General features: G+C 39.8%; 4 protein-coding genes across 7 annotated transcripts; 1 reads left to right on the top strand and 3 right to left on the bottom strand.

The window, feature by feature from the left end:
* Positions 1-1191: 1191 nt before the first annotated feature.
* Positions 1192-5435, top strand: LOC112185912. Of its 4 annotated transcripts, none has more exons than XM_024324260.2 (4): positions 1192-1357; positions 3332-3529; positions 3607-3714; positions 4466-5435. In XM_024324260.2, the coding sequence occupies exons 2-4, from the start codon at positions 3355-3357 to the stop codon at positions 5209-5211; spliced, it is 1029 nt and encodes a 342-aa protein (XP_024180028.1). In that variant the 5' UTR covers positions 1192-1357; positions 3332-3354; the 3' UTR covers positions 5212-5435. The 4 variants fall into 4 exon arrangements, with proteins under 4 accessions (XP_024180028.1, XP_024180023.1, XP_040368570.1 ...); XM_024324255.2 differs by having other exon boundaries at positions 1193-1357; positions 3262-3529; XM_040512636.1 differs by having other exon boundaries at positions 1194-1357; positions 3262-3523.
* A 265-nt stretch (positions 5436-5700) lies between these two features.
* On the bottom strand, positions 5701-10629 carry LOC112185903 (probable E3 ubiquitin-protein ligase bre1). The gene is made up of 2 exons (XM_024324240.2): positions 9898-10629; positions 5701-6531 (listed from the first exon to the last, which is right to left on the bottom strand). Exons 1-2 carry the CDS (start codon positions 10422-10424, stop codon positions 5913-5915), a joined length of 1146 nt encoding a protein of 381 aa, XP_024180008.1. The 5' UTR covers positions 10425-10629; the 3' UTR covers positions 5701-5912.
* A 2295-nt stretch (positions 10630-12924) lies between these two features.
* Positions 12925-16004, bottom strand: LOC112185893 (probable folate-biopterin transporter 7). Its single transcript, XM_024324230.2, has 2 exons — positions 14902-16004; positions 12925-14211 (listed from the first exon to the last, which is right to left on the bottom strand). The coding sequence occupies exons 1-2, from the start codon at positions 15155-15157 to the stop codon at positions 13136-13138; spliced, it is 1332 nt and encodes a 443-aa protein (XP_024179998.1). The 5' UTR covers positions 15158-16004; the 3' UTR covers positions 12925-13135.
* Positions 16005-16424: 420 nt separating this feature from the next.
* On the bottom strand, positions 16425-21235 carry LOC112185890 (probable 37S ribosomal protein S5, mitochondrial). Its single transcript, XM_024324221.2, has 8 exons — positions 20617-21235; positions 19394-19914; positions 18995-19045; positions 18805-18912; positions 17208-17303; positions 16966-17064; positions 16821-16880; positions 16425-16729 (listed from the first exon to the last, which is right to left on the bottom strand). The coding sequence occupies exons 1-8, from the start codon at positions 21089-21091 to the stop codon at positions 16661-16663; spliced, it is 1479 nt and encodes a 492-aa protein (XP_024179989.1). The 5' UTR covers positions 21092-21235; the 3' UTR covers positions 16425-16660.
* Between the last annotated feature and the right edge of the window lie 7 nt (positions 21236-21242).

Below are 21242 nucleotides of genomic sequence, written 5' to 3'. Positions count from 1 at the left end.
TTATAAAAGTTGACAGCCGAAGGATATTTTCGTCTTTTCATATTTTAATATATTATTTTTTTATCTAATTCATTTTTTTTCTATTTTCTTTTTCTCTCTCCCTATCATTCCCCCCCCCCCCCCCCCAACTCTCTCTCTCTCTCGACCCCATTCAAACCCATAACCCTTCCCTGCAATCTACATCATGTTTCCTCTTCTTCCTCCCTAAATCTCTCATTGATGAGAGCCCTCTCCAGCTGCTCCACCCTCTGCGACAATGATCCCAGCAGCCGAGTTTGCATTGAACCAGCTCCGTCACCAGACCCACCATCTTCTCTAGTAGCTCCTCTTTTTTCTTGCTCTACATTGAATTAGATTTGAGCCCAACTTTAAACCCAGCCAAGGAGTAAACCCAATGACTTGCTCAAGGACTTGGCTTTGTCTGGGTTTCGGGAAATCAAAGTGATCGACATGGAAATCTTCTCAGGTTGTTTTCCTTTAACCACTTTGGTGGTGTTATGTGTTGAAATTTGCTACGGGTGTTGTTTGAATCACAAAGTTTGGGGTTGTGGTTGTGGTTGTGGTGGTGGTGATGGTGATGGTGGCTGATGAATGATGGCTTTCCAATTCCTCCGCCGCCTCCTATCGACTCCCACCTCTCGAGCAACTCTACTGGAGTGTTGTTGCTGTGATGATGATGGTGGCTCACCGACTCTGCTGGAGTGTTGTTGTGCTGCTGCGCCACCTTGAAATTGCTGGTGCCCGACCACCACTTGAACTTTCCTGCCGCCACCGCCTGAGCCCTTCCCACTTACGACCCTCCTGACCTTTTCACTTGGCATTCATGTATAAAAAATAAATAAATAAATAAAATAAAAAGTTTTTTTTTATTATATGAGAAGAAGAAAAAATTATTTAAAAAAAAAAGGGTAAATTGATCATTTAATTATCAAAATATGTCAGTTGTCAGTTTTTGTAACGGAGGTAACGGCACCATGTACCAATTTTCGGTCGGGGTCAGAACCTCAGGTACCGTTCTGATATTTTCTGAACGTGAGGTACTGAAGTTTAGAATGGAAAAATGTCAGGTACTGTATGGACGATTTTTCCATTTTTTAAAATAATTTTTATTAATAATATATAATTATTAATCCGTAAATCGAAGTCAGGAGTACTGCTATTCTTTTTTGTTTGGGAATAGATGAGCGACAGCGCCACTAAAGCCCTCACTAGCCCGTAACTTGTATTTTCTTCTGTTTTGGTTATAAACAGCGAGAGAAAAAAGGAATGCGGGATTGACTCGGTCAGTTCTCTAAGTTGAGAGACCGAATATCAGAAACCCTTAATCGCTGCCATTAATGGACGAAAGCAGAAGGAGGTAGGTTTGTTTTGCTTCGAATAATAGTCATTTCTACTAGTTGTTAGCTAGTTTATTTGTTTTCAGGGTTCCAGTTAACCGGAAAAATAGAAGTCAGTTTCTGTATTTTCTTGTTGATGAGCTTCAGTCTTTGGTTTCGGTTTTTGTGTGATTATATATGGAATACGTAATCGATTATTTTGCTATGTTGATGGATTTCATTTCAATTTAGGTTTTAGCTTTTCGTGTAAGGGTTTCTGTTAGTTTTGAGGTATAAATTTGATTGTCGGGATAATATTGGGGTCATGGCTGCGACTTTGACGTCTGGGATTCATTGAAACAAAGCTTTCTCAGATGAGGTTTACTACAAAACGGCAAATTTTCATTTTGAAAGTATGCAAGAGTCTTCCAGGCTGATATCTGGGCCTATTTGTTTCTAATTTTACTAGAATTGATGAATCGGAACCATAGAAATAAAATGTGCAAAGATGTATGGGCAACTTTTATGATGTAAGAGATGCTCCATGTACAGGGCCGGCCCTGAGCCTAGGCGAACCAGGCTCAGATTTTAGGGGCCTCAAACCAAATTTATGTAGGCCTGCAGATATAAAAAAAAAAAAAAAAAAAAAGGACATCGTGTTCTTTGTTTGTCCCTCTCCTCCTCTCTCAGTTTGTTCCTCTCCGCCTTGGAGTGTTCTCGGTTTCTCCCTCTCGGTCCAGAACTCCAGATCAGTGCGAGAAGTTCTGGAATGAAGCTAAAAATCTGAATCCGATCTCCATTTCTCCCTTTCCTCGATTCCATTCCTCCCGGTAATTTCTATTTCCCTGAGCTTCTTTTTCCGTTTCCGAGCTCAATACAGTTTATGAATCCTCTCTTCGCTTGGAACCTCAAGGAGGTGAAGTGGTTGCTGGAGAAGGCAAAACCGTTGGCTTCTAGTCTTCTAATTCTCTCTCTCTCTCGGTTAATCATACTCTTGTGTTTTTTGTGGTGTATTGGTTTTAAGCTGCAAGTTTGTGTTTTTTGTATTGTTTTTACTTGCTTGCTTCATTAATGCATTGCTGGTGTATTGTTTGTTGCTTGCTGTTAGGAGTAGGATTATGACAAACTGGTGTATTGCTTGTTGGTGTATTGCTTGCTGTTAGGAGTAGGAATATGACAAATTGGTGTATTGCTTGCTTGCTTGCTGTTGAAGTAGGATTATGACAAACTGATTATATGGTTCTAGAAACCTTGTTAGGAGTTTGAAGAATTATGACAAACTGATTGTTATGTTCTTTGGGATATTATCACAAACCTTCTTTGCTTTATTCTCTGATGAACTTGCCATTGTCCAGGCATGTAGCAGTTCAATTTTGGGGCCTCGAATTTTTTCTCGCCTTGAGCCTCCAAACTCACAGGGCCGGCCCTGTCCATGTAGCTAAAAAAAAATTAGATTAAGCACACATGGTATCATCTCTGTTTAGGGTTCAAGGTGGTTTTTTATCTGTGATCAGTAGCTATTAACAGATGACATTTATGACCTGTTAACAACAATAAAAATGGTCGTAAAGCATATAATTTTTTATCCACGTAGGCCAAAAGTGTGTATGCTTGAATGCAAGAAGAAACATCCTATGTGCTTTTAATTCACCACCTAATTGATGTATTTTTTGGTTACAAATTTTTATCATATTGAAGATGCAGTGGAAATTTTTTATTGCTTGATTTGGCTTCCCTTTCTTTTTAGTTTTGATATTATGTGTTTGGCGATTTGATTTGTGATCAGTGAAATCAATCACATAATTGATTTCTTTATCTGCTCGTCATGGTAATTCCAAGTGTTCCACATTGGAAATCTTTTCTGTAATTTATTGTTTGGTAATGATACAGCTGCTGTCTCTATCAGTTGTTTGAAGATCAACTAAACTTCTCTTTCCTGATGCAGTTTTACTTCAGATGTGCCTTTTGGTATATTGTTGATTTAGCATCCTTGGATGATTAAGATTTTTTTCCAGCAGACACCAAACTAGCTCTTAAAATGAAACCAAAAACTACTGGTGTGCCTAGATCTCAGAAGTCGAAACCTTTTCAGGGTGATGGACCTAATTGGGTTCTTATTGCCGGCGGTGCCTTATTAAGTACGTTATCGATACGTCTTGGCTACAAACTGAAGCAAGCACTTGACATAAAACAGCAGGAGAATGCTAGTAATGGTTTGGTCCTCAAGTATGCATTAAATTCATTCTCTTTTAATGGCTGTTCTGATTTTTGACAATGTTTGCAATTTCAGGAAGTGGAAAATCCTCTGACAGAAGGATGCCTGCAGGTTGCCACATGCACTCAAATGTTTATTCCTTTACACAACAAGATGATGGCAGTTGCTTTAATTGCATTTCAGGTCTGAAATCTCTAATCCACGTTGTTTCAGTATGTATGAGATTTAAAAGTCCAGGACATCAGATTTTGAAACTAGTTTTTGGCTGGTCATTGATTACCTTCTTTTTGCTAGCTTTGCTTTGGCTGTTGGTGCTTGTGTGATATGTGGTGAGATACAACTGTATTGAGGGAACACCCCAATTGAACCTGGTTTTTTCTTCAAATACAGCACGTGCCTCTTCTTTAAGGAGTGGGGATCTGAAAGTTCAGTATATTGTTAGATTGGCATGACCTACTAGATGATTATCTGTATAAAGAGTATGATGGTGAAACAAGTATTTGTATTTGGATTGGGTCTAGTTGAGTTTGATTTGGCTTCTATAATCTTTGTTGCAGTTTTCTCTTATGTCTCCAATCATTAAGCATGAGTAGTTTTTTTGTCTTTTGGTCTGACATTAAGCATGGGTAGTTGGTGAAAAAGGGAGAGCCCTCAAGTAAAAGAAATAATAATAGTAATGTGGAAAAAGGGATAACTTGAACACAAGCATAAGAATTATACACCACTTTACTACATACTCAGTTTTGTTAAAAACTTTTACTCTAGTGTATTGTGGGTATACCATTCAAAGTCCTTACTGAAAACTTTAGCATAAGTTGCTTTGGTTCTCCTCATTGCTTAGTTCACTTCTTTTGTGTTTCGACCTGACATAGCTTGAGAAAAAAAGAACAGAATAGAAAAAGTGTTTGTGATAATGAACTTGCTGTTTGAATAGGAACTGAGAGCATGATGGAGATGAAGTGCCTGCCTAATGGCCAGATGCTGACTGAATCTGATGGAACCTTGCCTTTGGTGACGGTTCCAGCCCCTCAATTTAACAAGGAGAATGGCATCATCTGGGCATCTTCTCCTGATCGCCTTGAGATGCCTCCAAAGCCCTTCCTACACCATTCAAATTGCTCAGATTCTCCATGTGTTTCAGACTCTGGCTCTGACATCTTCAGTAAGCGGGAAGTAATACAAAAACTTAGGCAACAATTGAAGAGAAGAGATGACATGATCCTAGAGATGCAGGATCAGATTGTAGAGTTGCAGAATTCACTGAATGCTCAGCTGTCACATTCTGCCCATTTGCAATCACAGCTTGATGCAGCAAATAGGGACTTTTTTGATTCTGAGAGAGAAATCCAAAGGCTTAGGAAGGCGATTGCAGATCATTGTGTGGGACATGTGAGCTCCAACGACAAACTAGCCCCGGCAACTATATGGCAATCTGAAGTAAGAAACGGTCATGGAAATGGGTGTCTTGATGGGGAAAACAATCTTGATGCCTCAGAAAAAGGAAGAGGGGGGGATGGAGGGAGGGTTGAAATGCTGAGGAGGGAAGTAGGAGAATTGAAGGAAGTGATAGATGGAAAGGAGTACTTGCTGCAGAACTACAAGGAGCAGAAAGCAGAGCTCTCACTGAAAATCAAAGAGTTGCAGCAGAGACTAGATTCTCAACTTCCCAATATTTTGTAGGCACTTATAGTTGTGTATTCTTGCTCATTTTCTTTGGTTTGAGGTCTCCAGCTCAGAAGCTTCTTTTTCCTCCTTTCTCTCCTCACCGTACCTAGTTTAGCTTAATTCTTTGATGTGCTTGTATGCAACTTGGTAATGAATGAGAGGGGGTTTGGACAGGCAGAAGCTTGCACATGGTCGCGGGTTGCTTTTGTGATTTGTTTTGTTTGTTTTTTCTTTCATTTCTTTTCTGTTTGAATACGTGAAAGCCTTGTTACGTTAAAAGCTTTTGTGATTTTGAATCTGAAGAATAAAAGCGTTTGTGATTTTGAATATGGCAAGTGAATTATCCCTCTGCCAAGCAAATGCAAATAACCAGACTAGACTGTAATGTGTAAGTATAGATAATAACCATTCTTTGCGCATGGATAGGATACAACCCTACACATCAACTGTTATGATTCTGTTGGGAGCAATTGCTTTCGGTACAGTTTCTTCCCACTTCCAAACTAAAAGAAAAATCGCAAGCACACGTACAATGATTGAAACTAAGAAACCGCACTAATAATCGTACTCTCAACAGTAAGTATTTCTCAAATTTTCATGCCTCAATAAATACACAATTATTCAAAGAGAGCTTCAGCCAACTAATCTTCCACGTAATGTGCATTTGTTTCGTTTATCAACATCCCAGTTGGTATGTTAGACTAGAGTTGGAATGTTTAACGTGTGTTCAAATCAAATTCTCCAACTTCACGCCAGCCATCCTGCATGCCAGTAGATCCATTCTCAGTCTCCTCGTCATTTAGAAAATCTTCAGATGGTTCTTTCTCATCTCTTTGCATACTATTTCCCCATCCATTTATCATCTCTTCTGGGTTAGCCCCGTGTTCCTGTACTCTCATATCATGACCAATCGGGACATCATTGCCTTGAGCCCCAAGTGCACTTGCCCTTATTGGGGCCCGAGCCAACATTTCGGCATGTGTTTGTGACTCAACCCGAGCTTGCTCTGCCTGAACAATCGCTGCCATTCGAGCTTTTTCTCTTGAATCAAGCTCTGCTCTTAATTCCAGACATGCTCGTTTTTCTTCTTGGCAAAGAGCTTGCTCAATCATAAGTCTCTCTTCTGATCTAAATTCCCCAAAAGTACGCTTGCGGGAGATAATGTTGAAGGCCAGTGCCTGTTTCTCAAACGTTGCTGTAAACTCAGCAACTTTTGCAGAAATGTTGTGATCCCACTGCTGAGAGCGAGATGGCATCATGCCTGTAGTGTCAGAGTCAAGGATTCGGTCATCCTCTTCAGCCTCATAATCTGCCACCACATGGTAAGGCAGTAACCTGCCAATTAAAGAATAGAAAGAATATAAGAAAACCCGAAGTGCCAAAAAAAAAACCGCTCAAGTCAAACAAAAAGCTGGAGATACAGCATGTTGCCTTCAAATTTCATCAAGTCAAGTGAGAAGGTAACATGGCATACAAATTTGTCATTACAGAAACTTAGGTATTTCTTTAAGAAACATTGTACTATAAATCACACCATCTAAATATAATAACTTTAATGCCAAATCGCACAAACTCGAGTTGGAGGGTACGTGGGTAATAACTTCAAACAAATTAGACAACTGTTAACAAGATACACAAACAGTTGTGGCCTACTGCTTTCTAAAGGTTGACATTGGATTAACACCACCATACACTAGATATTCTATCGTCTAGCCAAAACCACATACTTTTTTTTTTCTGGTCGTAATCCAAAACCACTTTGGTTCAGAATCACCAAACAAGCTTTAAATTGACATGATTTTCTCCCCACATTATGAACACCTGGAATGCTGACTGCTAAAATTTTGTATTAAAATATTTATGAAGTATGTAAGTTGGATCTATATGTAAATAATTGAAAAAATAAAAATATGCATATAGCAGCAGGATTAAATACTCACGCTACACTCCTTCAAAATATTTTAACGCATGTAACGCAAACCAAGTTAACTTTAGATTCTAAAGAAGAGAGAAGAATTCATTTGCGACCAACTCCAGAGTCCAGATATCATGGTTGTTAGTACCAAATATTTATCAAGCAGAGCTAAGTGCCGTATGGCCAGAACAGACAATGAAAGGGAAGCAGTCGCAGAATACCATTCGAAACTGAGTCGATATTGTGATATCATAAATCACAGATCTCAGGCCCTAAAGCCACGTCCACCTGCCAACCTCTTTTGGATCCTTCACGGGGACACTGGAGATGAGACATGTCCAGTCAGGCTGACCAAGGATTCCGCTTTATCTACCATATCAAGTAAGCTTGGAACAGATTCATTGCACTGGCTGCTCAGTACTTTTCTTGTCAGGAAACCCCGGCAATATCATAAAACCTTGTGGGAGTATAGGTGGGAAGAGCGGACCAAATACAGGTACTGCATCTAGGCTTCTAGAAGAGAAACGTGTCGGCCTACAATTGATACAGCACTGACTGTCAGCTATTGTCTAGCTTGTTGTTTGGGGTTAAGGCACATCACAGACTCAAACAAAGTCAACTCTGAAAAAATGAAAACAAGAGGTTCCTAGTTTACTAGTTTCTTCAGATTTAGTGCATTGCCTTCACACACATTCAAGGTACTTTACTTACTTTGAAAATTCTCCAAATTTGAAATTCAAATATTCCCCTTTTGTCTTAGCCATCAGAGGTTATTGGCAGGTAACACAGCGCTAAACCCCCAGGGTAGCAAGTTTACTTGGATTTTGCAGGGTTCCTTGCCAGGGAGATTGCAGCAAGAGAAATGCAAGCTGCTATTGATTCCAAACATCTTTGCATACTCAAAGTTGACTTGTGGTTCACTCTGACACTTTCACCTCAACCTAAAGGAAGGAAAGGAGTTCTTCTAATATATTCATATTCACAACCAACCACTTTGACTCCTCATGGTATTTCATCAACTAACAGTAGAGCATGCAAACTACCAAATGGAATTACTACCTGACAGAATAATTCATGTAAGGTACTGCCATCAAGGATAATTCCTACACAACAGAGAACCCTGCATGAAATAGTTTATACTCTAGTGGTAGACTGCGACAAATTTTAGGCCCCCCACATCTAAATGAAAGCTTCGACTCTGTCACGAATTAGAAGGGCCCTAGGTCATAATGGCACTAAGGCAGAGAAAACTTCAAGGAAAGATACATGCAGAGCATTTTGGGAACCATTTATTGTGTGTGACATCATTCTAGATGCAGTGCTCAACAATCAAAAATCTTTCCACAGAAACATCCACAGGACTGAACAGTAGAAGACCTTTGCAGATTCTTAACTCAGGCATGCTGAATTACTAACATTACTTCTTACTGATCCATGGACGTCATATGACTTCCTCATCCAATATTTTAGAAGTTTAGAACACATAACGAGCATGGAAACTACTGATGTTTGTTTGCACACAGCCAGACAGTGGTAGTAGATGTCAGATAAAATGCATAAAAGGGAAAGAGAAACACGGCCCTTGTAACCAAGAAAAAAAAAAGATCAAAATGCAGGTTCAAAGTCTTTTAGGTATGAGATTTGTTACTCCAGAAACTTTGCATAAGCTACATTCTGTCTACACATGTCCACTACGGCATTAACAAGAACTGTGATTTAAAAAGTATATAGCTACTACTTAGGGTGTTAACATAAAAAACACTTTTTATCCTTTCATCAAGTCCTTCATCACTATAATTATTTTTCCATACAGAAAAGGATGTTATATATCTACATTGCATTAAGGTTTAGTTACTATGGCATACAAGCTCTCATAATAGATGACAAAACATGTTACTAAACTGTCGGGTATACATAGACACCCTACTTCATAGGTATGTTCTACATAAACATGGATGTGTATGACATACAAGAACAACCTCGTAGACTAATATGGGATGAAGTTACAATCTTAAGCATTTAGAGGAGGAACTCTCCTTTTGTGGCAGAATCAACAAAAATATATGGGAAAAACTGACATGGCAGTTCAGAAAACGCTCAAATCAGCCAGAAGGATTTCAGACATGTGGTTAATGATTCCAGAGAACAATATACGCGTTCACTTCATACTGATTTTGTTTCCCTTATCGAAGAAAAAGAAAATGCTAATTTTGTTTCCTAATATTCGGGAACAATCTGAGGGAGAGAGTGAGAGAGAGAGAGATTGAAGGAGCTTCTCCAACTCTTACTCATGTATCAATAAAGTATTGAGCACATCAAGGTATTGCAAGAACAGGCATTCTGTCTCCACTAACATATCAAGGTCTTTACACAGCAGAAACATGATAAAGTTGCGGCAGCAGCAGGCCAATAGGCCACATTAATGCAATTGACTTTAAGTACTAAGATGATGTATGTGCAGAAAAAGTTTCATTTCAAACAAAATTTGGAATAACAGGCTCGTCTGTCTGAGTCTATCCGTTTTAGCAGTTGCCCGAACAATGCAGCTGGTATATCATGATGAGTGAGCCTAATTCAATTAAGTCGAATTTACAATTGAATAAAATGCAAACTGGTTATGTACACTTGCAGATATCAATAATGTTTTTACTAAACAGAGAAAGAAAGGAAAAAAATAAAAAATAAAGGAAGCCTAACCGGGAAATGCAAGAGAAATGTAAAGTAATTAGATAAAGAAGTGTTACGATTTTCATGAAATGGAAACCCAAGGTAGTTAAAGAATTAACCTTTCACATGCGTCTTCGAGAGAAGAGAAGGGACGCTTGAAATCCGGATGGCAGACCCGCCAGGCGTCCTGGTACGCCATTTGCAGCTCGGCCTGGTTACCAGGACGGATCGCCCTCTGTTGCTGCTGCTGTTGGGGCTGTTGCTGCGGGTTCTCATTAGGATTTTGTTGGAGATTGGGAAGAACAGAATTGGGGTTAGGGTTGGGGTTGGGGGTAGGGTTAGGGTTAGGGTTGGGGTTGGAGATTTGGTTAGGTTGGAGATTGAGGGCTCGGAGTGGGCGCAAGTGAGCATCGATGTTGGAAGGGAAACGAGAAATGGCAGCGGCCTGTTGCGCCTGTTGCTGTTGTCTTTGTAATTGATGTAAAAGTAATAACTGTTGTTGTTGTTGTTGTTGCTGCTGATGCTGTTGCTGATGTTGCTGCTGCTGATGTTGCTGCTGCTGCTGTTGCTGATGCTGTTGTTGCTGCTGTAACAATAGCTGCTGCTGCTGCTGCTGATGTTGAGCCATTGCTTTCGCTTCTTCCATCTTTTTCTTCTTAAGCAAATTAATCAATTTGATTACAAGATCTCTCACTCTCGCTGAAGAGTGAAGACTACTAATATGTCTGCTGCTGCTCTCTGAGTGACATGTCAGAGAAAGAAAAGAGGAGAAGGAGAAAGAAGATACGATCCCTCTTTCCGCTGAGGCAGATCATACAGGTCATGAAGATGTTAATCATGTACTCGACCGCACAGGGTTCCTTGGACAAGATAAAATAGGCATATGTGAGATTAGGAACCGGCCCAAACAAAATCACCCCGTCGTGCGGTTCCAGCTAGCAGGCCCAATTTATATTTCAGCCCAATAAAAAATAAAGGCGAGTTATACACGAACCATCACGCCGTGCAAGTGGACTCAAGCCACATTCACGCATTTAGGGCTTATAAGAACAGGTGTTGTGTGGAAAGTAACGGAAACGCATGAGGCCCATTATTCATTTTAGGTTCATTAGTAATTTTGGACTTGGAACCAAAATTTAAGCTCAATGAACTAATTCTTAATATGAGTAAGTGAAGAAGAGATAACCTAAAATTGCCACGCCTAATTCAAGCTTCTCTAGTTACTCGTCAAGGTTTTTGACATGGCAACCGGAGGAGCACCGATGTTTGGGAGACACAAATGGGAGTGTTTAAGGATTTATTTGTTTCAGTTGTAATAGGGTAGAATCTTCTAGATATCCTAATCAATGTTCGATTAGGTTTTCCTTGTATGATTCAGATTTTGTACTTGTAATCTTCTATATAAAGAGGTCTCTATTATCAATTAATACATCAATCATTCCCCCAAATCTCTTTTCCTAAAACATGTTATCAGCACTAAGTTCTAACCCTGAATCAAAAGCCAAAACCCTAAGAAAATAAAAAATCTCAAAATCTGTCTTAGCCTTGCTAGGATAGCCTCACAAGCTTTTGGTTAGCCTCGCTAGCCTTGCCTTTGTTACTAACTTACCCTTGTCGCTAGGTTAGCCTCGCTAGCTACCTTCTGCCTACTAACATCAACCCAGCAGGCCAACAACCTACGACCCCTGCCTACTACCTCACTGCTACTTCGAGCAGATCCTTACTCGCATGCTTGCAGCCCCCCCCCCCAGCGCGCCTCTCGCTAGCCTGTTGTCAGCTCAGTGCACGCAATAGCCCAACGCCCCAGCCTTGCGCCGATCCATGCTTGTCTGCATCCCTAATGCCCTGCATAACCCTCGTACTACGCATGGCACCGGAGTTGCAGTTCCAGATAGGGTTCTAGATACATAAATATACATTAAGGTTCCTGATAGACTTCAATTACCCAAATCAAGTGGCTCTAGACTACGGAGCACGTTTGCAATAAGGTTGAAACACTCGCAATATGGATTGAAACACTCCAGACGGATATGGTATAACCGTCTGAGTGACTACTTGATTGGGAAATGATATGTCAACTATGCCCACGCGTTTTCATTAAGATAACAAGTTCAAGATTTGCCATTGTCGTGGTTTATGTTAATGACATAAACATCATTGGAACCCATGATGAGTTAAGGGAAACCGCTGAACATCTGAAGTCCAAGTTTGAGATAAAGGACCTTGGGAGAACATGGTTTTGTCTAGGTTTGGAATTTGAGCACTATGTCGATGGATACTGAGGCGTTTTGATAAATTCAAGTCTATAAGCCCTCCCATGGTCGTCCATAGTCTTGACCCTAAATATGAATTGTTTCGTCCCAAGGATTATGACGTAGACAGGCTAGAGGCAGAAGTGACATACCTAAGTGTAACAGACGCATTATTGTAGCACAATGCACAAAACAGGACATCTCATCTATTGTGAACTTGTTAGCTAGATATAGCTTTGTGTAAACTCCACACTATTAGACAGGCATAAAAACTATCTTTTGATACTTAAAAGATACGATAGATATGAGCTTTTTCTATCCCTACAGAGAGAAAACAGTGGATGACATGATGAATTCAGACCCACCATATACCCAGACCGCCGCAGCCGCCTCTTCTACCGCCAGCCAACGACCTTTTTTTCCATTCTGAACCAAGTTTGATCTGAGGACAATGTGGCAGACTTATTCGCTAAGTCATAGCCTAAATCCGCTTTCGAGAAATATGTTAAAAGCATTGGTCTACGAATTTATCTGAACTCCCATGATCGTAGTTATCAAGGCGAGACGCAGACGTCAGGGGGAGATGTCTACATGTTTTGATCTCGAAGTGTGAAGCGTATATTGTATTCTTTTTTTCCTTTTTGATGAGGCAACAAGAGGAGCACCAACGTTTGGCCAACAAAGGTGGAGTGTTTAAGGATACACAATTTATATGTGTCTGGCCCAAATCATGATTACTTGTTTCAGTTGTAATAGGATAGAATCTTCTAGATTAGGATATCTAATGTTCGATTAGGTTTTCCTTGTATAATTCAGATTCTATACTTGTAATCCTCTATATAAAGAATCCCTATTATCAATGAATACATCAAAATTCTCCTGAATCTCTTTCCCTAAAACATAAACTTTATTTTGTAGATTCATGAGCAAAACAAAACTAAAGAATATACAAGTACAAGAAAGATCCTTCCAAATTTGAAAGTGTCCTCTATAAGTTATACAGATTATCTAGTGGTAAGGGCGAGCCCTTGCATAATGTACAAAGCAATGTACAAAAGCCTAAAATACCAAACCAAACATGAATAGGGGCACAACCCCGATTCCGCTATTCCTTCTTGCTACTCGGTTTTGCTTTTACATGATCAGGTTCCGATTCAAGGATAGGGATACATGATGACCAATAGAGTGGCAAGAGTGTGAGAAATGCTTGTATTAGGAGGGCAAGCGGAAGCCCTGAAAAATCATTTCCTGTGATCCCAACATAAGATGCAAGCGCAATACCTAGATATCCGCTCATAATCAACGCAACTGCTATTGCAGACATTACAAATGCCATTAGAGATCCCTCGCATCCCGGTGGGCAGAGCTTGGCTACAAGAATGCTGAAGGGCAGAATCTTAATAAACAAGAGAACCTCTGAGAGGCCAGAAAATATAACGATGTAAAAATTGTCTGACAGCCCCATATTCCGGTAAAACCCATTTGCAAACAACGCATCAGAAATCATAAATAAAGCCATGGTAACCTGAATGGCTGAAATTAGTTTCCTCGGTGTTACCGGTTTCAGGTGACGATTATAGATGACACTCCATAGAAGCATTGCCGCCTGGCCAAACACCTTTGAGATTCCCAACACCGATGAGTCAATATTCAAATATTGTGTCTGGTAAAAGAACATCGTGCCTGTTAATGATGGAATAATGGCATATGATGCTGCAAACCATGTAATTGAGTAAGCAATCTCAGGTTTTCTTAATGCAATTGACAGCTCGGAAAGCTTCTCTCGGATTCCAACATCAGATCTTCTCTTGGGAAGGTTCATAGAGCTCTCCTTGACAAGAATGCTTATGAAAAACTGAACACTGAGGAGAAAGCCATAGAACAGGAACATCTTCTGGGGAGCATATCTGTCGATGGCAATACCACCTAGGAGAAATCCTAGGATTCCACCCACTGCTGAAGACATCCAAACAAAAGACTGAAGCTCGCCCGAGGATGATGGTTGTGGATTTTTGGAGGAAGCAGGCTGTTTTCCTGCCTCTGCAACAATGGCATCATTGGCAACCTCAGCAATTGAAGCACCCAAATTACTGAGGAGGAGATATAGGGTCATAGCGCTAATTGAGATGCCTGATTGGGAGAGGATTGCTATAGCCAACCATGACACTGCTTGTAAGAACGCTGCAACAAATGAATTATGTTAGAAATGAACTACAAGAATAAGTACATTAGGTGGATTCATGAACCAAACTAAAAAGTATGAGAATGGAAACTTCATGGTGCTCACGAAATAGAATAATAATTATACCAATGAACAAGATGAAGGATTGTAACCGAAAAGGTGTATTGCAACCCTAATCTTACCGACTTGAACTAACTAATAAAAACTTAAAGGCACAGTATTAAAATGATATACGAGACATCAACTGATATTAAAATGATATATAAGACATCAACTGACATTGAAACTCTGAGAAAAGTCATAGCGGATGTGTTGGGAAACGGCATCAATTACAACAATAATGATTTGCATCTGATATTTTGAAAAAAATGGGCAAGTACGTAGATCCTTGCTGTACGTTCTCATTTGAAATTGCCAGACTTTAACACCCTAGCTTGAATATCTTGGCTCATAAATTCTGTATGTAACAATGGGGTTCGATTCCAAACTGAATAATTGTTGCTATTTTTTTTTTTTTAACTTTTAAAAGAGGATTAAAGAATTTCACTCTACTCCCATGGTGACTCAAACCAGGATGAATCTCATGGTGACTCTGGTGACTCGAACCAGGATCATTCATCAATCACAAGAAAATTGCCGGTACGTAATTAAGAAACAGATCGAAAAGCAAAGAGAGATGAAAGGCGTACCGCCAAGGGCGAGATAGGGAATGCGGTGCTGGCCAGCAATGTAGATGGCGTCGGAAACGAGACCGTAAAGGGGCTTTCCGACCATGGGTAGATTGGCGGAGTTCTGGAGGAGCTGGAGAGTGGAGGAGTCCACTTGGAGTCCGTCCTTAAGGAAGAAGTTGACGGCCAACCATGGGAAGCACCTGAAGCCCTGCACCCAGTATCCCAATCCCAACACCTTCCGGATCTTCGCCTCCGACGACGTCAACAATACCATTCTCAACCAGATTGCTAATCGCTGTATGTGCAGTGAGATTTTTTCGACTAGCCGGCAGGCAAGCAACACTTTATAGTAACCTGTGACCAGCGGTGTCAGGACACGTGCCCTTGCTAACGTGTCCCTGGCTCTTTTTATGTTCTCTCTCTTTTTTCAAAACTTCTGATTCTCTCATTTCTCTGACCGACATCGGAGGTGGTACCATATGTCCATATGTATCACATCGCTTTGCATCATAATAGGTGGGAAAGAATCCCATACTTTAATGGAAGGGGAATGCTGGATACACGCGCAGGGAGCGTCTGGGTCTAACACCACACTGCCATGTGTCATCTGGCAGCAGAAAAGAAATCCTTTAATTGATAAATTTTTTTCTCTGTCATTTTTGCCCTTCTGCTCCATTCTCTTTCTTCTTCCTCTTCTGCGAATTCTTCCTCTCTCATCAAACCCATTAAAGCACCAGACCTGTAATTCTGTAAAACTTAATTTGGAGACAATCACAAAATAGTAGGTTCTTGCTTTTAGATGCTCAAATCCTGGATTTGATTATTTTTCAATTTCCATCTTTATGTCATAACTTCAGCAGGATTCCACCAAATAAAGCAAAGATTCATGTCCTATTTCGTCATGTATCCATGATCCATATCCTAATTCGACACTGGTCGTCGGACGTCATGGAGGCATGGAGGCTGGGCTGGACTCTTCGAAGGCAGTTGAGCACAGTGTTGGTGTAAGTGTTGCCGGTAGAGCTCCGGTTGACCGACAGAGAAATCAGATCCCATGTCTCTTCGAGCTTTCTCTCTCATCTGTTGTTTATCAGATCCCATGTCTCTTCGAGGCTTTCTCTCTCATCTGTTGTTTCTCTCTCCTTAATGAATTTGATGAACCCAGAGCATGATTGTTGTTTTTCCAGAAGAGGAGATGAAGAAGAAAGAGAGTAAAAACACGCCTGTGACCAAAAAGAGAAGAAGAGAGAGAATAGCAGAAGGGCAAAAGTGACAAGAAAAAAAATGCATTAATGAGCTACTCCATTTCTGCTGCCACATGACACGTGGCAGTGTGGTGTTGGACCCAAACGCAGGGTGAGTGTGTAGCTAGCGTTACACTTGTAGCATTGACGTCACAGAAAGCTTTAACAACATATGAGTCCATTGGTGACGTTTCACCGAGCACCGGACGTAGCTTTTGATTGGGGGTATGAAGATTCTTGTCGGTGAAATGTTAGTTTCCAAAAACAGAGAAAATACTTGTAGTCAAACTCCAAAAGTTGGCAGCCAATCCTTTGTTGCTCCTTCAGATTTAAGAATTACAGTGGTGGCGGAAAGAGCTCCCATACTGATTCCAAAAAGATGCTTTCTTTTCGGTCTGGATGGACTTTTTATCAACAACAAAACGAGGAATGTTCACTTACAAGAAAATTTGGATTTTTATAGTCTAATCTGACAAACCATAACACAGAACTAGAGGCATTGTGCAAGCAGGGCACATAACCAAATCTATCATCTACGATACGAGGGACTTCTCAACAACAGTGCGTCCAAACTTTTCTTGAACATCCTTGGGCGTTTCAATCTGCAAAATGTACAGATGCAGTGAATATACATAAAGTCAGCTCAGCTAATGCAGGAAAAATTCTTATATACCAGCTGGACAGTTTCCTTACCGCATTAAGGGCTTTGAAAACAGCCTTCACTGTATTATGAGGATTCCTTGAACCAACAACCTGACAGTAGTGTTGGAAGTTAGAGCAATAATCCAAATTGCATACACCACCCTTGTGAAATGGATTCAGTTTGACGGTCAATTACCTTAGACTTGACATTATTGAAACCTGCCAAGTTTAGAATGGTTTCGACAGTTCTTCCTGCTTTCATACCCGTCCTGGTGGGTGCAGGCCAGAGATAAACCTAACAAGAATTAAAACTTAAGAGATAGGGAGTGAAAGAATAAACACAACAGGCTGTGTATTTACTAAAAAACCAAAACCATAGGGCAGAGCAGAAGAAATGATACAACCAAAAGAAAAACCAATGCAAGACGAGGTTATTACCTTTGTTTTTTTATATGTAGTTTGTATTGCATGCGCAATTGTATGCTCCTCATGTCGTTCTACATAGTGGAGATTCTGAAAGCATTTCTCATATGCCTGTTGTAGTAAAATCAATCAGTACCCACCAAAAGAAAAATATAAAAGAAGAATATCACAAAGACAATTCTAGTAAGATAAATAGAGAGAAAACTTATGGAAAACTATGCTTAAATGAAAACACTTAAGAAACCAACTTTGTCCGCAATTCAAATAAAAGGAGGTCTCTTAGATTAAACTCAAACTCCTGACATATGAAACAAAGAACTTGGCTCAGTTGATACTATTCACAATTTTTTTTTTCAGGCAATAATTTGTAAGTTGTTTACCTGAATGACCAAACAAGAGTGAAAACAGTCACCCACCTGACAAAGCAACAAGGATAATTTTTTCTTTTCACATAAGCTTTAGGTTTTATTTGCATTTAATCTCCAATTGTATGCCCCACATATCATTCTAGGCAGTATACAAACTTGGTCATACTCACTGAACAAGTGTTGTTCACATATGCCTATCTTCAAACAGAAGCTTCTCATCATCAAGATGAGACAAAATGACCGACCTTACAGGTGGTAAACCAAAACCAGTCCAGTTTGATATGGTTTTCTTTCTATTCTTTATGAATTTCAGTCCATATAAATGTAATGCAACGGATTTGCGTGGGCTGCCCACAACTACTGGCACCATAGCACAGAGACTGCCCCCAACTTAGCCACCTAGATCCACCACCGAAGTTAGCTCAAGACCCTATTCAGATGGTGGGGTTTTTTCTAACCAAGGCACAATATTAATAGTAACACACTTGTATACTTTTAATTGTCGTATTTCCTATTCCTATGTGGCACTTCCTCCACACACTTAGTCTGTATACACCCCTGCAACCTTAACAACAACCCCAACAGATCAGGCTCATGAACTTCACAATCTAAGATGTAGGAATCAGCAGTTTAACCCGAATAACCAGGCTAAATATACCCTAAGCCACATACTTTCTTCTTTCCTTCACCCGCATATCTTCTTTTTCCTCTTCCTGGCCTCCATCTTTAACAGTCAAAACGACCGGTTATGGTTCAACCAATACCTGGAGATACGACTCCATATTGCATCCAGAGTCAAACTTGTCACAAGTCAACTGCATATGGACTTGACCTGTTTTCTAAATGTATCATGGGTTGGGGAGTATTCAAATACCCCATACCTGAAATTTATTAAGTAGTTGTGATTCATTAAACAACAATAGGGGTCAAAAAATTTCTTCCATTTTAAACAGAACACCCTTTACTGATAGAGAAAGAAAAATTACAAAAGCTGTGAACAAGTTCACAACCGAAGACAAGGACAAGAATACTCTGCTTACTCCCCAATTAATACTTCTTATTTCCTCTATACTACTCAATATGATAAATTTATCAATTGTAATATATTTTTTTCTTTCTCTTAAGGCATTATGCCTTGCCACCACATATAATCTGAATCATTATCAAATTGACATACCAAAATATGTTGCTGTATCTATGTAAATATATGAATTCTGCAGAATACATAAGCACGCAACACATACCTTCTGGAGGGCGAGGGGGACAGCTGGACCTTTTGCTTTAGCATAACCTGCAACACCATGATAGTTTCCACAAACTAATATAGCAGTGTATTTGACCACTTGTCCTCCCTATAAAACCAATAGGTGTAAATAAAAACATGAAAGCATCAATCTATGTTAAAAGAAATTAAAAGAACATGATTAGTAGTACCTTTGTAACTTTACAAGTCCGGTTCACATCAATTAATCTAACATCGAAACCCTGCCAGCAATCAATGAACAAAATGGCAAAAAGGTGTGAGTATGTATACCCAAACAGAAAAGCAGAAGCTGAAGGAAAACCCTATGTAGATCAAAACAAGACAATTCAAGTTCAATTATACTCCAAAAAACAGACTTCAGTAAGACTGATTTAAAAGATACAGAAAAAGAACTGATAATGTTTCTTCAACAAGTATAATTGGATACTTGCAAGTCAAAACATAAAAGAGCAGAAGTGAATGATATAACGGAATAAAACACTAGATATAACAGAGGACAATTAGCAGACAACAGTTTCTCAACCTCTGCATACCGACTAGAATAAAAACCAGAGGATATGTCTACTTACTTTCCTATAGAGAGGTCTTCTCTTCTTCTCCGTCAAATCATTTCTTTCCTCTGCTAGATCTCTGATCTCTTCCTCTAGAACCTTTCCCTTCTTTCCAAAAGTATGATCCAACTCTGCTAGCTTCTCTTCAAGTTTCTTGTCAATAGCATTTAGCTTCTCTAATAGTATGTCATCTTTCTCCTTCATGTCATTGAATTCTTCATCATCATCATCATCAACTCCTCGAATAATTTTTTTTTCTTTTTCAAATCCAGCATCTTCTAGAACATCAAATGAGGGCTCCAGTTGTTCCTGAATGACTCCATAGTTGGCAGGATCGTTTGGATCATAGGCTTCCTTCCACTGCAGCAATCGCATAGCCCTGTTTAGTTTGTGCTGCAGAATGAATTTATCCTTGCCCTCAGCTACTTTTAGACGGTTCATCAATTCACCAATGACTCTATATTCAGGGCGAAGCCGGAAATGCTTTTGCTCAAACTTGTCAATTTTATTCATCCATTTAAAAGCATCATCAAGTGTCTCTGTCAAAACGTTATACACATGTAGACGTGTTATAATACATATATATAATTACAATGTATGACATTCTTTTACATGAAAATCCATCTCAAAGATGTACAAATAGTCAAACACATTGCAAATTTCAAAAGTATTGCATTGATTTCTGAAGAAACAAAGCAATATCAGTTGTCAATCATGAAATCTTGTTCAGTGTATTTCAGAAACTGCGAGGAGCACAATGTTATACAGACACACACACACTAAACTTGTGGAACAAAAATTCTATATGAAAACCAAGCAAGTTGAATGCTTGGAAGTTTTGCTTATTATAAGCACTGTTCTTCAGAAAAACAAAAACAATCCCATGAGATTTGATAGCTCAAAGTTATTTGCAACAGAAAATTTTTTATGCCGCTTTGCCATTTGAATTAGTTAGTAGGAGTGTTATGGAGCTCTTTGAAACCTAAACAGCATGACCATAATTTAATTCTCAGTCAGCTTCTCTATGTGGGATCATTTCTAAAATTTCATTCTTTTATGTACACAAACAAAACAAATTAATCAAAGCATGCCATTTAGACGGAAAATGAGCGGAAAGTTTATTTTCTCCCCAGAAAATCTTGGCATTCAATCAAGCAATGCCAATACAAGAATAAGAAAGATGAATCTTATGAAAAATAAAATAAAATAAAAAAGACGGAAGGAATGAAGAAGAGCAGTACCAGCCTGTGTGAAATTCTTGAGCAATTCCTCGTGTCGCGTGAACTTCCTCTGAAACTCATCAAACCTCTTCTTGACGGCATCGGGAGTAAAGCGCTCGTCGTCGTCGTCACTATCCGAATCGGTGGGCTCCTCATAGGAATTGAGATCCCCAGTGGCCTTGAGCTTCTCCTTCTCAAGCTTGTCTATCAATGGAGTGACACGCATGTAGTCCTCCTCATCTTCTTGGTCAATGTCTTTGGTGTCGAGACCAGCCCTTTTCCTCTGTTCCCTTTCTCTCTGCTTTTCTCTCTCGACCTCGGCCAGAAGGTCTCGGACTACTCTGTCTGATACTGTGGAATAGTAATGGGTCTGCCCAGAGGACCTGAGCAAGTGTGGTAAGGTGGAGGAGATGAAGGGGAGTGGGGCGTTGCGGGTTTTGTTGATTGCTTGATTGAAGATGAGACGCGACCACGAGAACGCTTGCGATTTGGACATTGTTTGTTTGATTGGATTCTTTGTTCATCAACTACTCTAATCTGCTCATCTCTGAACCCAAATACAAATTGAACGGCGACGGGAAGGAAGGGAACCCCTTGAGTGTGGAAATGAGGCAGTCGTAGGGTTTAGCAGCAGAGACTACCGCTGT

The sequence above is a fragment of the Rosa chinensis genome, chromosome 1 (genome assembly GCF_002994745.2).
Source record: "Rosa chinensis cultivar Old Blush chromosome 1, RchiOBHm-V2, whole genome shotgun sequence".
NCBI lineage: Eukaryota > Viridiplantae > Streptophyta > Magnoliopsida > Rosales > Rosaceae > Rosa > Rosa chinensis.
The sequence above is the reverse complement of the archived record's forward strand: the minus strand, read 5'-3'. Positions and strand labels throughout refer to the sequence as shown.